At 39.9% G+C, this 16,465-nt stretch overlaps 1 protein-coding gene across 3 annotated transcripts in view; it reads left to right on the top strand.

Moving 5' to 3' along the window:
- Positions 1 to 16,465, top strand: part of THSD1 (thrombospondin type 1 domain containing 1) — a 28,819-nt gene that overhangs the window by 2,024 nt on the left and 10,330 nt on the right. Inside the window, exons 1-3 of one of the 3 annotated variants that reach the window (XM_077158165.1) lie at positions 1,728 to 1,793; positions 4,602 to 4,739; positions 5,871 to 6,836. In XM_077158165.1, coding sequence (XP_077014280.1) covers positions 4,682 to 4,739; positions 5,871 to 6,836 — 1,024 coding nt within the window. In that variant the 5' untranslated portion in view covers positions 1,728 to 1,793; positions 4,602 to 4,681. Of the gene's footprint in view, positions 1 to 1,727; positions 1,794 to 1,851; positions 4,740 to 5,870; positions 6,837 to 16,465 lie in introns of those variants that run through there. The other 2 variants (XM_077158167.1, XM_077158166.1) reach the window with 2 other exon arrangements.

The following is a 16,465-nucleotide window of genomic DNA, read 5'->3' as shown; positions in this document are numbered from 1 at the left end:
GCTTTTTATTTGCCTTCTTTTCTAAAAGATTAGACTGTATATTAACTGCTCCAGTAAAGACAGTAATATGGTTTGTCAAGGATTCTAATGACCAAGCATCTTAGAACGGTTTAATTTAAAAACCAACCAAGCATATTGATACTGCCACTTAAACCTATGCTTAGGTCCTGCTACTTCCCAGCATTGGCTTTCTGGGGGAGAATCTGTATGAAGGATTAGTGGGGAGCAGGTTGCTTTTTATATATGCTGTCGGTTATCACAAAACTTCAATGTAACTTTTATGCCTTTTACAGTGGAGGAAAAGAGGGATTAAGTAATTTGCACAGGGTTACAGAGGCAAGGCTGGAGTTTAAACTCAGATCTCTCCAACTCCTAAAGCCTGCTTTTTCCACTGAGCTTTTGCTTTCAGAACTGAAAATGTCAGGGACTTGGGCAAATATTTGAAAAGGAATCCCAGCTTGAGTTGATGAATGTCATATTGGATTAGATGATTTCATGATTATACAACTGAAAACACAGTTTTCCCAATTAAATTTTAGTGGAAAAATTAGATGATAACCTTAAAGGCATATTTGAAACTTTAAATGGATTTAATTAATTCTATTTAGTATGAATTATTTGGCAAGCTAGGTAGTTAGGAAATTTGATACTTGGTATCGTGTAAGTGTATAGTTGTGCTAGTCTTTTAAAAGATGGAAGTAGATAGATTCAAGGGCCTGCAAATGGTATATATTTTTAAGTTTTAAAAATTGAGGCAAAATATACAGTGAAATGCACAGATCTTAATAGGATGAATTTAGACTAATATAAAACTCATACCCAACCAATACAAGATATTTGTCTCCCCAGAAAGTTCCCTCGGGCCTTTTCCAATTACCCTCTCCCGGAGGCCACCACTGCACTCTAATTTCTAGCACTGAAAAATAGTTTTGTCTGTTTAATGGTTTAATTTTAACAATATTTTGTGTAAAAGAAAAGCAGATAGCAAACGATTACACATTACAGTGTACTCAAAAAAACAAATGAAGCTGTTAAACAGTTCCCCTTGTATTTGTTCTTTAGTATCCTTTTAAAAAGACAACCCTGACACTTAGTTTTTAAAATGTTATTTTTTAATTTAAATTAAATATCCAATAACTGCTAAATTATTATTGGATATTTAATTATTGGATATTTAAAGATGGGCTCTCCCTGAACTGTTTTCTTTTCGAACTCCTAAATGACATTTGAGAAACCAGTTTGTGGGGATGGGGGGGGGGGCGGGGAGCCCACATATTATGCCATTTCAACGATTTATTTTTGTGGTCTCCCAGAAAAAATACACTGCGAGGAGAAGTATTGAATGTGAAATGTCAGGAGACGCTACGATGTTGGCTAATCCTAAAGCCTCGGGTACAGGCTATGGGAGTGTGTGTGTTTGGAGGGGCGGCCTGTGTTTACTGGGTCTGCGCCCCGTCCGCCGACCCCTCCACGGCCGTGCAAGCTTCCTGCCAGGTTTGCAGTCAGGCAGCGGGCGAGCCGGGGCAGGGAGCAGAAGATGCGCTGCCCAGAAGGGGCGGGCGGGCCGACCTCGCCTGGCGCCCCGAGTCCAGTCCCCGCCCCAGCTCTCCGGATGCCGCCCTCCCCGCACCATCGGGGGCGGGGCCGGGCGGGGCCGCAGGCCGGGTCTGGGCGCACAGTCCCGGCACCGCGGGATGCTCCGCGCGCTTCCCCGCGGCCTGTGTGGCCCGCCTTCCCACCCCGCCAGCTTCGCCTACCCCGGCCCGGAGCCGGCGCCCTGGCAGACCCGAGAGGTAAGTGGAGCCCGCCGTGTGCGTGGGGTCCCCTCGGCGGCGCGGTCCGGCTGGGACACTGGCTCCGGAGCCCGCCGTCTCCCCGGAACCTGAGCGCACCAGCAGCAACCAACCCGCGCACTCGCTGTCTCGTGCGCCTCCTCTTCTCCCGGGGCCATGCTTTAAAAAATCTCCTGTCTTCTCTCCTGCGAATCCAACCCTGCTCTGAGCCCGGCTTTCCCGTCGCCCAGGTGTTGCCAAGAGATTGGGGCTGCCCGAAGCTGGGCATTGGGGTCAGAACTCCCAGGACCCGTGACAAGTCGCGACTTGGGATACTAAGCGTTTCAGAATGTTTGCTGCTCTCTAAAACGAAATCCTTTGAGGGAGTGGTGGTGGGATTCAAGCAGTGTGACGTGTAAGCATTTCAAAATGGTCCTTATTTTGAGATGTCTTTATGCTGACGACACGGGTAAGGCTTGATTTCCAAGCCTGAACTTGACCTGTGCGCCTTTCCAAAACTGAGTAGATGTGGAGGGTGCACACGGCGCCCTAGCAACCAGGGCAGAGCAAACTCTAAATAAAGCCTGCCTACACGAGCTGCTTTGGGATTAGGAATTTCCTCCTAATAAATACTACTATTATACACCCACGGGCATGTTCATGTTTGTTAGAAGGGACAAAATCTCTTTACTTCCTTTAACTTTTTAAACTTTTATTCTTTGACGAGTAGTCGGTCCCGTGGACATCAGCGTAGTTTATTTACTTCTGCAGCTACGAAGACATTCTGGGGGGTAACGGAAACTTTTTATCTAGCTGGTTTCAGCAAAAATTAGGGTCGTGACCTTGATGCAGTGCCTTTGGCCATTGAGAATATTCCCAACCTCCCTTGCCCCCCTCAGCTGATGCAATTAGAATTTCTCAATAAATGTTTATGTATATGAATGCTATACAAGAGTATTTTTGAATGTGCATAAAGTATACCATACCCAAGTTCTTATCTTAAAACAATTCCGAAGCCAAGCACCATAAATATCCAATTGTAATACTGGCACAGCCTCTGGGAAGAAAACTATCAAGCAAGGTAAAGCAATTAAAAAAGAGAGAGAGAATTAAGAGACATGCCCTCTTCTAAAAAAAGTAATACTCTTTCCCCAGCATGCCATTCCATCTGGTGCTTTGCTAATTTCTTCAAATTCATGATTAAGCTAGTAAAAATTCAGCATTTAATTTTGAAAGCCTGAAAAGATTTTCAAGAAAATCTACAGTATGATTTAAAGGTCGCAGGGTAATTTATTTTATAATTCCATTTCCATTCAATTTATAAAGTACTCTAAATATAGATCATCATACAACTCTACATTCTACTGGTCATTTTCATAGGGAAGAAAAATGTGTTTTGATCAAACAATCAGTTTTGATTTGGGCTTTAAAAAAATGACTATCATGGAGAAGCAAGTAGAACTTTTGGGATCTAAGGAAATGTCTTGCTTCTCCTTATTTTGGTTACTGAGTATCAGTGGCTGTAAAGGAAGCATGTAATTGCACTAACTTCCCACACTTGACTAAGAGATATGAGAACTCTGCAAGGGCCTCACCTTTCCCTGTCCATTTTCAAGGAAAGGATTTATTCAACTCTGCTGCCAATTCCAGCAAACTGATTTTTTTTGTTGTTGTTGGGGGTGGGGGCAGAGCTAATGATCAGCATAATTAACTTCAGATCTCAGTTTCCCTTTGAGGAAGTAGTGTTTCCTTTGTACAATCATCTCTTATCGAAAGAAAGCTAATGGAGACACACCAGTTTCCTTCCCATTGAAGTTTGGATTATTTCAATCAGCATTTATTTCGGTTCTTTTCTGAAAGGCTGTATTGTACATATATTTGGAAAATAGTATATTTTACTTATTAAAATGTATTAATTGTGGACAGTGGGAGGAATCTAAAAATTAAAAATATATATATTTGGTTATGTTTAGTAGCCCCTAGTCTACAAGATTTGAGTGTGAAAAAAAAACTAGCCCTTCGGTGCACTGTGTCTTATTCTCAAAGTCCAAATGTATGTTATGTCCAAGTGGGAGCCTCATAACAAATGACTCTGAAACACGGTTTGCCAAGGTCTTCCCTGCCTTCCTGGGTTGTCTGGAATGAGAGCTGCCTGAATGCTTAGAGATGTGCCAGCAGCAACAGGTATTGGAAGACTGATAAAGGATGATAATTGTTACCTGTTTCCTTTTTAGCTTGGCCTAAAGGGAAGCAGGCCACACAGAGTTCACATTGAAGCATAATGCTCTGGGGGATTTTTTTTAAGGCTGGTTGGTTTTGATGTAGCTCCTAAGCATCAAGCAGTGAGGCAAGAAAATGAGAGTTTGATGACACATTTGTGGAAGTAAGTCAGGAAGGGTTTTGATCTATATAGCACAATGCAACGTGGAAGTTGGGCAGGATTTAGTGAATTGATCAGATAAGTAATTTGAAAGTATATCATCCAAATGGTCTATTCGCTTTGACGAAATCAGGCAAATAACAAACACTACATGTGAGGATGTGCTGTAAAAATAAGAGAAACTTGATGTTTGTGAAGTTCATCTTTGGGGTGCTGAGTATACCTGATGTTCTTAGCAGGTGAGCTATAAAGAGGTATTATATATATATATATATATGGATATAATTGATGATTCCAGATTATTTCCCCAGGGAAAATTAGTTTCCACCCCATTTTCCTTTCAGTATACCTTAGGAAGTTTAACTCTTTAGAATGGTTGTCATTTCATGATTCCTATTATATGAATCACACAGAACAGAGCCGTCATTAACTGAGTTTCCTAATTTCAGTTGTTCCTGAAAAAAAAATCATGATTTGGATGGGAGAAAGGACATGAGGAAACCAAAGACCTGGGATTTTGCTTATCAGAATGAAACAAATGTTGAAAGACTTTTCAAATCTACTATTGGTAGTACTCTGTGACTATGGTGAGTATTGAGTATGCCTAATGTTGGTATCAATAAGCATAAATGTGAGGTCTATAAATGTATTGTTGTTGATGACTTTTCACAGAGTGCCTTTAGAACTGTGATCCTGGCAACCCTGGATTCTACTAAGGTGTGTCAGACAATTTGCATGAATGATTCAAATTTCCTTTTTTATCTAAATACATTTTTTAGCTCTTCTTTAAAAAAGTAGTATAAAATGACTCACTCCCTCTGCAGGGCCTTAAATCTAGAATTGTTTCTTACCCTAGCCATGAGGTAGGGTGGTTGCCTTGCCAAACTCTGTCTTTGGATAGGGTTCAAAATAGAAACAAGGATTGCTATGTGTCTTGTGTTCTTTCAGCTTTTCGCTTCTGCTGCTCTGATGGGTGTCTTTTTAAAAAGATATGATTGCTCCCGATGGAATGATCCTGGGGCCTGTTATATAGGCCAATTTCAGGATGCTAATGTCTTTAGGATGACCAAGGACAAGACTAGTCATTTCATAAACACTCACACTCTGAAAGATAACACTCCATCTCTTAGCTCATCTGGGTAGAACAAAGTGCCAACATTGCTTACCCATCTAAAAATTACTGCCCCATATCAATCCATGGGCACTGGTTCCCTTGCTGGTAAAAATTCCCAAGTATTTTTCTTGAATATCAGAAAATAGTAGCTTTGAAGTAAATTTTACATCTTAACCTTTCAAGTGATCTAGAGCATTTTGCATTGTGTCATTTAAATCAAGCTTTCTCTTGCCTCACTGTATGTCCATTTTCCCCAAATACCTAAAGACCAGAATAGGATTAAAACGAAAAATGTGAGCTATTGGGTTTTTATTCTGAGAATTGTCACTTGTTATTCTTGCTCTTGTGAACCCAGAGTATTTATAATGAATTCATTATTTTAAATATAAGCATGAGAGATGAAGATAAAGGAGCATAGGCACTATAGGATGGGCAGAGTACGTTGCCCATCATCTCCCAGCTCCCAGCATCTGTGCACACCATCATTTTACATCCTCCTTGGCTCAGTGCAAACATATCTTGTGTCTAAAATGCCTATTATGGCCTGTTACAGCACTGTTCAAATACTCCTTTTTAAAAACCAATTCTGACCATTTCATTTCAGTTCTAGGAGAAGCTGAGTATCTCCTCTTGGGAGAGCCAGGCCATGTAGCACTAAGCAACAACACGGTGTCTGTGGATTTCCAATATTTCGATGGTGCTAATGGGACATTGAGGAATGTCTCTGTCCTGTTGTTGGAGGCCAATACCAATCAGACTGTGACCACCAAATCCCTCCTGACCAACCAGTCACAGGGAACACTCGAATTTGAGTGCTTCTACTTCAAGGAAGCTGGTGACTACTGGTTCACGATGACTCCAGGAGCCACAGACAACAGCACTCCAGTCCCCTGGTGGGAGAAAAGTGCCTTTCTGAAGGTGGAGTGGCCCACCTTCCACGTGGACTTGAATCGGACGTCCCAGGCAGCGGAGGGCACCTTTCAGGTGGGCCTTTTTACCCCTCAACCACTCTGCCCCTTCCCTGTGGACAAGCCCGACATCTTAGTAGATGTCATCTTCACCAACAGCCTTCCTGAAGCGAGAGCTCATCAGGGACAGCCACTGCAAATAAGAGCCAGCAAAAGGGCAGAACTCTCCCAAAGTCAGTGGGTAGACTTTGGTTGTGCACCAGTGGGGCCGGAAGCCTATGTCACGGTGGTGCTTAAGCTGCTTGGCCGAGACTCAGTTATTACCTCAGCAGGACCCATCGACCTGGCCCAGAAATTTGGATACAGACTAGTTATGGTGCCAGAACTCACGTGCGAGTCCGTGGTGGAGGTGATGGTGGTGCCTCCCCCATGTGTCTTTGTCCAGGGGGTGGTCACTGTCTTTAAGGAGGCCCCCAGACGTCCCGAGGAGAGGACTGTTCAGCTGGCTGAAAACAAACTGAACCTGGGAGAGAGGAGAACCATCTTTAACTGCACTTTGTTTGACGTGGGGAAGAATAAATACTGTTTTGACTTTGGTGTTTCAAGCAGAAGCCATTTTTCTGCAAAGGAGAAGGAATGCATGCTAATTCAGAGAACTATAGGTTGGTACTGAGATTATCAAATTGGTGCCTTTGTGTAATCAAAATTATTAATTAGAATTTAGATGAACTTAATTTTCTCTAAACTGTACCGTCATTTGTAAGGTTCTCCCCTCTTAATATCGCAATTAGCATATCACCTGTATGTGAAAATTAAGAGTCCTGGTAAAGAGACCATGCTGGCTACTTACTTAACCTCTCTGGTTCTCATTTTCCCCATCAGTAAAATATAGGTGATAAAAGTATCTACCTCAGAGAGTTGTAAGGATTGCATGAGAGAAAACATGTAAAGTGCTTAGCATAGTGCTTGGTATATAGGAAGCACTCAGTAAAAGTTAGGTACTATTACATTAGATTTTTAAAATTATATTATTGTATCATATGGCAAGTCCATGGTCGGTATGAATAAAATTCAGAGCTAAAAAAAATTCCAAATGGAAGCTTAGCCTTCTTGGATTTAGTAACTTCTGGTTTCCTCTAGCTGAGCATATCTCTTTCTTCTTCAGTCATCCCTTACAGGAATTGAGTCTCTTTAGTGAGATTCCAAACAAGATTTCTAAAAACATCTTTAGATTCTATTTGTGTACCCAGTCACAAAAAGTGGAGTTATTATAACTTCGTCTCTCTCCCGTGTTCCTCTTTGCATTTCTCCCCCTTTTCATAGGGGTAAGCCTGGCCCTCACAAATGGTTTACTTTGTCAGATATTGTCTGGTTCCCTTATAAGCTTCTCTTATCTCCTCTGCTTTCTTTAGCCCTCTATTAACAGTGTCGCCTTACTGCCTCAAGCCTCTGTAACCCCAAATATTCCCTGCTCCAAATTTACCCACTCAATACTCCCCTGTCCACTGGCCACTTTCCTGCCTGCCTTTCCTCTCTATCCAGCTTAGATTCCATGGCCCATCCCTTACCTCACTCTCCTACCTATATCCTAAACTCCTTTGCCCTGCTGTCCTTGTGATGCACCTGCTAGGCCGGACCACAGCACTGTATGAATCTAGCCATCCATCTGCTGCCCACTCTTCCCAGGCTGCTGAGATCACTGGAGAAGGTTCCACCCAGGCAGACCCGTGTCTTCACCCTCAGCCGAGCCCTCCATACCCCCAACATGGTGTCCTGGCCAACTTGTGCTTCCGCTCTCTGTAACAGCTCTTTCAGACCTTGCTCCCTGCCTTCTGTTTAACTCTGAGTTGACCTTGCCTCCTGGAAGCTACCTGGCGGGAACTCCCTCACCCTCCCACCCAAATGTCTACAACTCCATAAGCATCAGACTTCTCTCCCCTGTGGACCCCAAGCCTTTCTGCTCATTTTTGGAACCTTCTGTTAATCGTTACCCCCTCTCTCTCCTCTGTCTTTTACTATTCCTTCTATACTGGACCATTTATATCAGCATTGAAGTTTTTTTTTATTTTTTATTTAAAAAAAATTTTTTTATTTATGATACATAACCACAAACAAACATTCTTACCACATGATCGTTCCATTCTTGTTATATAATCAATAACTCACAATATCATCACATAGTTGTATATTCATCATCATCATCATCATTTCTTAGAACATTTGCATCAATTCAGAAAAAGAAATAAAAAGAAAACAGAAAAAAAATCATGCATACCATACCCCTTACCCCTCCCTTTCACTGATCACTAGCATTTCAATCTACTAAATTTAACATTTGTTCCCCCTATTATTTATTTATTTTTAATCCATATGTTTTACTCGTCTGTCGATAAGTTAGATAAAAGAAGCATCAGACACAAGGTTTTCACAATCACACAGTCACATTGCAAAAGCTGTGTCATTATACAATCATCTTTGAGAAACATGGCTACTGGTATACAGCTCTACATTTTCAGGCAGTTCCCTCCAGCCTCTCCATTTTACCTTAACTAAACAGGTGATATCTATTTAATTCGTAAGACTAACCTCCAGGATAACCTCTCAACTTTGTTTGGAATCTCTCAGCTGTGCTTTATTTTGTCTCATTTTGCTCTTCCCCCTTTTGGTAGAGAAGGTTTTCTCAATCCCTTGGTGCTGAGTCCCTGCTCATTCTAGGATTTCTGTCCCATGTTGCCAGAAAAGTCCACACCCCTCTTCACACACTTGGTAAGTCATCTCATTTACATCCCTGGCTCCAATTGCTATCTTGAAGCTGATGACTTCAGGTTGGTGTGCTTCCCCAGCCCTTCTTCCAGCATCCAAGTGCTTGTACATAGCTGCACCCCTCAAATGTCTCTCAATTGCCTCAAAAGCAGTATGTTGCATAGTAGACTTGCCATCTCACCTCACACCTGCTCCTCAGTTTATGACTCCATGTTCTCCTTCAGATATCACCTTCTTTCCTTCCATTTTTTAAAGAGTTGCCTACATTTTTTTCTCATCTCACATTCACTCTCAACCCATTCCAAACCCAACCCACCTCATATCCCTCTCCTGAAAATGTTCTTACTAAGGTAATCATTGATGTCTTCCAGGTCCCAAAATCCAGGGACTTTTCCTGGATTCCTGAACATTCATCTCAGTGTTCAAACCAAAAGCTCAGGAGTCTTGCTCTTCTCCTCACCTCCTATAAAATAATAAATCACTAAGCCCTATAGATTTTGTCTCCTCGGTGTCAGAGTCTCTCCACCTTTGTCTAGTTCCGCTGACACCACTTGATTGACGCCTCCATCATTTCTTACCTGGACTCTTGCAGCAGATTGGTTCCCCGCTGTCCACTCTGCTCTCTCAGTGCAGCCAGAGGGATTGTTTAAAATGCAGGCCTGGTCAGACAGTTCCTCTGCCAAAAGTCTTTCAGTTCAACTCCCGCCATGTGAGGGTGAGAATTCACAACCTTTCTTTGAGTCTAAAGCCTTCCATTGTTGGCTGCCCACCTCACAGTGATCATTTCTGGGTGTAGACCTGGAACATTCTCCTCCCACCTTCACCCAGGTAACATGAACTCATTCCCCAAGTTCCCAGGTCCCCACGTCTCCACTTGGGCGACTCTTCCTCAGCCCCAGACTGGTTAAGTTCTCTTGGTGTAAGCTGGCAGAGTATCCTTTAGTTTCTTTAGCAAGGCATGTATTACTTCTGCCATTGTTTAATGTCTTTCTCCCCCTGCATCCCTCTCCCACAGATTGGTGGCAGATCCTAACTTGTGTTGCCTTGAGGCTATTTATGGTCTTCATTTGTCCCACTTAATATACCTGACACATTAGGTGCTCAAAATATACTTGTTAAGTTGAGAATTAAATGAGGTATGGCTAGTCTCAGCTGGGTATTAGGAGAAAAATAATTTGATTGAGCTAATCTTATCATCTATGATATGCTTGTCTTTTTGAATGAAGATCCTTGTTAAGGAGGAAAAATTCTAATTGACTTAATTTGATGGAAACTATCCAAGGGAAGTAAAGACATTTAGACCATTTGAGTGAAGGCATTTGGGGACAGGAAGTCCACCCTGTTAATTCTGTAAGCTGCTAGGCTTTCCACAGATTCTTCCATTCAGTGTCTAAAGACTGGATTTTTTTTCAGAAACGCTTCTGTGGCAACAGAGGAGGAAGACACGAGAAAGGGGCAGAGTGGAGTCATTCTCCGTGTGCCTGGGTTAAGGATGGTCAGGGGCTACCCAGGCAGCAGCAATTGGATACAACCCAAACAGCAGGGCTGAAAGGAGTAAAGAGATTACCTGGAGGAGGTAAAACCTCCTGGAGAACCACACAGAGGTTCTCTGTGGTGATAGACAGACATTGGCTTTGCCTCTGTTTGGCTGACAAATTTATACTAGCAACAGGAACCTCAGAGCCTTCCTATGTTTTCAGTATATAAATTTACAACTCACCTGAGTTCTTTTCTTTTCTTTTTCCATTGAAATCAATAGCTCTGACCAGTAAAGACTCCCTTGCCAAATGGCTTGATTTAGGGACCTCACGAAACCCACAATGACTTGTGTGAGTCACTGACTCTCTGAATTTCTTATCAGTTCTTTCTGAAAATGGGATGATTTGGTTTCTGTATTTGTCTCCTTTTCTAAATATGTTTTAGGACCTAAAGATATTACATAAATAACAATTTACAACAAATACAAATGGATCTTGCCAAAAGTGAGTATTTATGGTCTTTATGTATCCTACTTAATGTGAATATTTATATATTTCTCTGCAGAAAGGTTGTAATTTGTTTGATGATAGGCTACTACCTGAGATTCACTGGGGGAATGTTAGTCATAAGTGGCACAGGCACTTTCAAAAATCCGAAAAATTCTAAATTCTGAGCACATCTGCTCCAAAACTTTCAGATAAAGGAATATGGGCACTTTATCTCAAGGCAAAATGTGTTCTTTAGGTGAAGTTGAGAATTATTGATAGTAGGTATGACTCTATATCCCACAATTGTGTAGACGATTTAAATTTTTTGGCCATCTTCTTGTTTTTCTGATTAGACAGTCTTGTTTTTACTTTGTAATGTGATAAAACAAGAGCTTTTACCAAGAGTAGGTATACACTCACCCTGTCATCTTCCTGTTTGCAGGTGCTTGTAATAATAGTATTATTGTCAATCTGGGTTGCTTTTTTTTTTTGGGCCAGAACCTTTTTTTTTAAACCTTTTTTTATTGTATAGTATAACATGTATACAAAGCAAAGAAATAAAAAGCATTCTTCAAAAAGTGGCTACAGGATAGATCCCAGAGTTTGTCATGGGCTACCATACAATCCTCTCATATTTTTCCTTCTAGCTGCTCCAGAATATAGGATACTAGAGGGCTTAAATACTTTATCATCACAATCAACTTTTTTTCCTTCTTTTTTGTGAACAATAACATATATACAAAAAAACTATAAATTTCCAAGCAGAGCACCACAATTAGTTGTAGAATAATATTTCAGACTCTGACATGGATTACAATTTCACAATTTTAGGTTTTTACTTCTAGCTGCTCTAAAGTACTGGAGACTATAAAAGAGATATCAATTTAATGCTTCAGCATTCATATTCATTAAAGTCCTATCTTCTATGTATAATTCCACCATCACCTTTGATCTTTTCATACCTCTTATTGAGGTGGCTTGGGCTATGGCAGTTCTAAATTTTTGGTATTGGAAGGGTCTGTCACTAATATGGGATAGGGAGATGGAACTATGTGATGTTCTGGAGAGGCTGGGCTATGTTTTAGGACTTATCTGGACCAGAGACCCATCTGTAGGTTATAAGTTTCTGACAGGTTACTCTAGTGCCTGGAACCCTTGTGGAATCTTATAAATTGCCCTAGGTGTTCTTTAGGATTGGCTGGAATGGTCCTGGTTGGGGGTTGGCAGGTTATGATAGGTAGCAAGGTCTACCTGAAGCTTGCATAAGAGCAACCTTCAAAGTAGCCTCTCAACTCTATTTGAACTCTCTCTGCCACTGATACTTTATTAATTGCACTTCTTTTCCCCCTTTTGGTCAGGATGTAATTGTTGATCCCACGGTGTCAGGTCTGGATTCATCCCTGGGAGTCCTCGCCCATATCACCAGGAAAACTTTCACCCCTGAATGTCATGCCCCACATAGTGGGGAGGGCAATGATTTCACTTGCAGAGTTGGTTTTGCCAGAACCTTTTTAAGCCACCTAAAAAGTAAACTCATTTTGGGTGGGCCACGGTGGCTCAGCAGGTAGAGTTCTCGCCTGCCATGCCAGAGACCCAGGTTTGATTCCTGGTGCCTGCCCATGAAAAAAAAAAAAAAAGTAAACTCATTTTGTGAGTTATTTTACTTAAAACAAGAAAATGCAGTTATAAAATCAATATAATCAGATTCTTGGGCACTATGACAATCCACAGCTCTCTGGAAGTGAATAACCCAGTAAATGCTTCCATTTAATAGCACTCCTACCCTTTCTTTGAGATTCCTTTAGGACATGGATGTGGCATGTGACCATCTGACATAATAAGGACAGCTAATGTGTACATGGTGATAACTGGGACCAGGCACTGGCCTGATTTCTTTATGTACATTAACCCATTTTTTTTTTCCTAATACCTCCATAAGGTGAGAAATACAGACGTGAAGATTGAGGAGCTTGCCCAAGGTCAACAGTGTTCAAGTGGTAGAGTCAGGACACAAACCTAGTAGACTGGCTCTAGAGTCTGCTTTTGCCACTATTCTAGACTGCCTTCCATGCAACCATTGGTCAATCCTAAACAATATAAAACTTTTAGATTAAGAAAAGTTCTAGTGTTTTCCTTTCTCATCTCAGTAGTTCATCTTGTGACCCTCTTAAAAAGCACATCATCCACTTTGGAGACCATTGGCTCAGGCAGAAGCATGATTTTTTTCAATGTAAGTGAGTCTTATTCTGCGAAAAGAAAATTAGAGCTGTTAATCTCAGATGGCTTAGCTCCAGCAGCTACTTTTAGCTTCTTGTTCATGTCTATAAAGTTTTCTTACAAGCATGTTTTATTTAGGTATCTTGGTCCCTTAAAAGTAAACTGTCTTGTAGACTTGAATATTTCATAGCCTGTTATTCCTTCAGTTAGTCTTAGGGGTGAGAAAAATCTACCCTTTCGCATTCCGGACAACTTTTTCTCACCCAGAATTAATATCCTCTATGGTTACCTGAAAGGCATTTAGCCTGGCCAAACAGGTTTATGATGTAGTGTGATCCCATGTATGGACATCTGAATAGAACAAAACCAAACAAAAAGCTCTTTCATTCATGAAGTAAGCCTATTTGGCATATTGGTCATCTTGCCCTTCATTTCTAATAAGCAAGCCTTAGTTAATGAGTTCCCATCTAGCCAAGTATTTTCCTCAAAGTTATTAGCAGAGATCCGTAGGGATCAGATAGAGTTATGTAAGGCATTCTTTAATTTGCCCGTTAAATTTGTTCATCTGAGTGATTTCTTGTAAAAATTTTTTCCGGTAGAATTATAGCGATTTAATCTGATTTAGAAATTAAGAGGTATAGAAACATAGTTAAAATGTTTTTATTATTGATTGTCCTGCCAGTCATGATTTTATTTCCAAGGGAAAAAACACAACATTTTAAAATGAGATTTTTGACATTAAGAATCATGCCTTTTTTGACACTGATTTTTTTCTCATCCCCACTAACGGAATTTTTGGTTTTAGTCTATGACAAATGACTTTATATATTTAAATAAATTGTATTTTTGTAAAGTATAAGAGTAAAAAAGTAATAACCAAAGGTTTCTTTAGCTTTTGTAATTGTCTTTGATGGTCTTAAGTAAACTATATGTGGACTTAAATTTTTAATTTAGGTTTCACAATAATGGGATTCCAAATCAATTTTTCAAAAATAAATCATAGCACTTTATCTCAGAGGATTTTAATATGAGATTCCTGAAGCTTTGCAAGCACCAGGGGCTTAGTATCTGAACAGCTCAGAGGCCTTTAGGACAGGGTCTGCTCGTTGTTCTGCTGTGTGATCTGGGAGGCACAGAACCAGCATTGTGTTCAGTTGGACCTCTGGATGGAGCATAATTACCACACCTCAGCTGATGTTGGTCCAGGATACTGGTTTGTGATGCTCCCACTCTTGTGAAAATCTTCATAGACTTTTAATTGCTGTAAAGAACTCATATTCCATGACTCATCCCAAATATTGCACCACTTGACTCACGTGAGAACACATCTGCTCTACATGTTCCCCTTAGGTTTGTGTAGTGCTTTATATACCTTGGACTGCATTGTGAGCTTTTGTCCATAGAGGATGGGTGATGAGAAGAGACTTAAGCGGAGGTACCTAGGGTTGGTATTGCCTGATGGGTCTTCAGGTTTGATGTGTATGCCGATAGAGGACTTAGGATAAAACTTTATAGGGGACCCTTCAGTATTCTATCTGGCAGTGATGACATATCTGCCTGGAGGAGAGGTTTGCGTTTATAAGTCAATAATGACTGTTCTAGGAGTGTTTTGTGTTTAGAAGCTCTGGTGTTAGGGATATCCTCATTTTGGATTACTAAGGCTTCTTCTTGATTTGACGATTTTATCATTATGTAATGTACCTCTTTAGCCCTCATAATATTTCTCATTCTGCTGTTCATTGTGTCTGATTGTAGGCAGTTTGCTTTCTTTTGATTATGCTTGCAAGGGATATCTTCTTCCATCTTTTTACTTTTGATCTTTTTATGTCTTTATATTTAAATTCGACTTCTTTTAAACAGCATATAGTTGGATCTTTTTTATCAAATCTGACTATCTTTCTTTTAATTGGTGTGTTAAGATTATTTATATTTAATGTAGTAATTATATGGTTGGATTAAAAGCTATCATATTGCTAGTTATATATTTGTTCCATCTGTTCTTCATTTCTTTTTCCTCTTCTTTTTGCTTTCTCTTAGATTAATTGGTTATTTTTTTGTGATCTATTTCATCTCCACTATTAGTTTTTTATTAATAACTTAATAAAACTTAGTGATCTTCCTAGTGTTTACAATAAAGATCTTTAATTACTCTCAGTCTACCTTCAAGAAATATATTTCTTCATGTTTAGTATAATGACCTTATAACAGCACATTCCCAACTCACCTCAGTTCCATTCTTTGTATGAGTGTAGTCATCCGTTTTACTTCTATATATGCCATAAACACATAACACATTACTACTATTTTGCTTTAGACTGTCAATTATATTTTAGAGCATTTAAAAAATAAGAACTATTGAATTATATATTTACCTTTATTTATACCATTTCCAGCACTCTTCATTTCTTTGTGTAGATCTAAGTTTTTTTAGTATCATATTGCCTTTGCCTGAAGTATTTCTCTTTAACATTTCTTGACATGAAGGTCTACCAACAATGAATTCTCTCAGTTTTTGTTTGTCTGAAAGTGTTTATTTCTCCTTTTTCTTTTTTCAACTTTTTTATTGCATTGTATAACATATATACAAAGCAAAGAAATAAAAAAGCAATAGTTTTCAAAGCACTCTTTAGCAAGTAGTTACAGGACAGATCGCAGAGTTTGTCATGGGCTACCATATGATCCTCTCAGATTTTTCCTTCTAGCTGCTCCAGAATATAGGAACTAGAAGGCTTAAATATTTTTTTATCACCACAATTGACTTTTTTTCTTTCTTTTTTTGTGAAACATAGCATATATACAAAAAAGCAATACATTTCAAAGCACAGCACCACAATTAGTTGTAGAACATATTTCAGAGTTTGACATTCTTCTTTTTTGAAAGTGCTTTCACTGGACATAGAATTCTGGGTTGACAGTTTTTTCTTACAATACTGCATTGTCACACCTTGCATAGTGATCTGGCTTGCATAGTTCCTGACAAGAAGTCTGCTGTAATTTTAATCTTTACTCCTTCTGTATGTGATGTGTTTCCACACATACTTGCTTTCTGGTAGCCTTAACATTTTTTGTTTGATTTTGTTTTTCACCTGTTTGAACATGATGTGCCTAAGTTTTTGTTTGTTTTGTATTTCTCCTGGTTGTTGTTTTCTGAGCATCTTGTATCTGTGGTTTGTTATCTTTCATTAATTTTAGAAAATTCTCAAACATCATCTCTTCAAATATTTCTTCTATTTACGTTCTCTCCCTCTTCTCTTCTGGGATTCCAATTACAAGTATGCTGGACCTTTCCATGTCATCCCACAGCTCTTGAGTAATATTTTATTTGCTCTTTTTTCTCTCTTGTG

Source organism: Tamandua tetradactyla, chromosome 4 (genome assembly GCF_023851605.1).
Source record: "Tamandua tetradactyla isolate mTamTet1 chromosome 4, mTamTet1.pri, whole genome shotgun sequence".
Taxonomy (NCBI): Eukaryota; Metazoa; Chordata; class Mammalia; order Pilosa; family Myrmecophagidae; genus Tamandua; species Tamandua tetradactyla.
The sequence above is the reverse complement of the archived record's forward strand: the minus strand, read 5'-3'. Positions and strand labels throughout refer to the sequence as shown.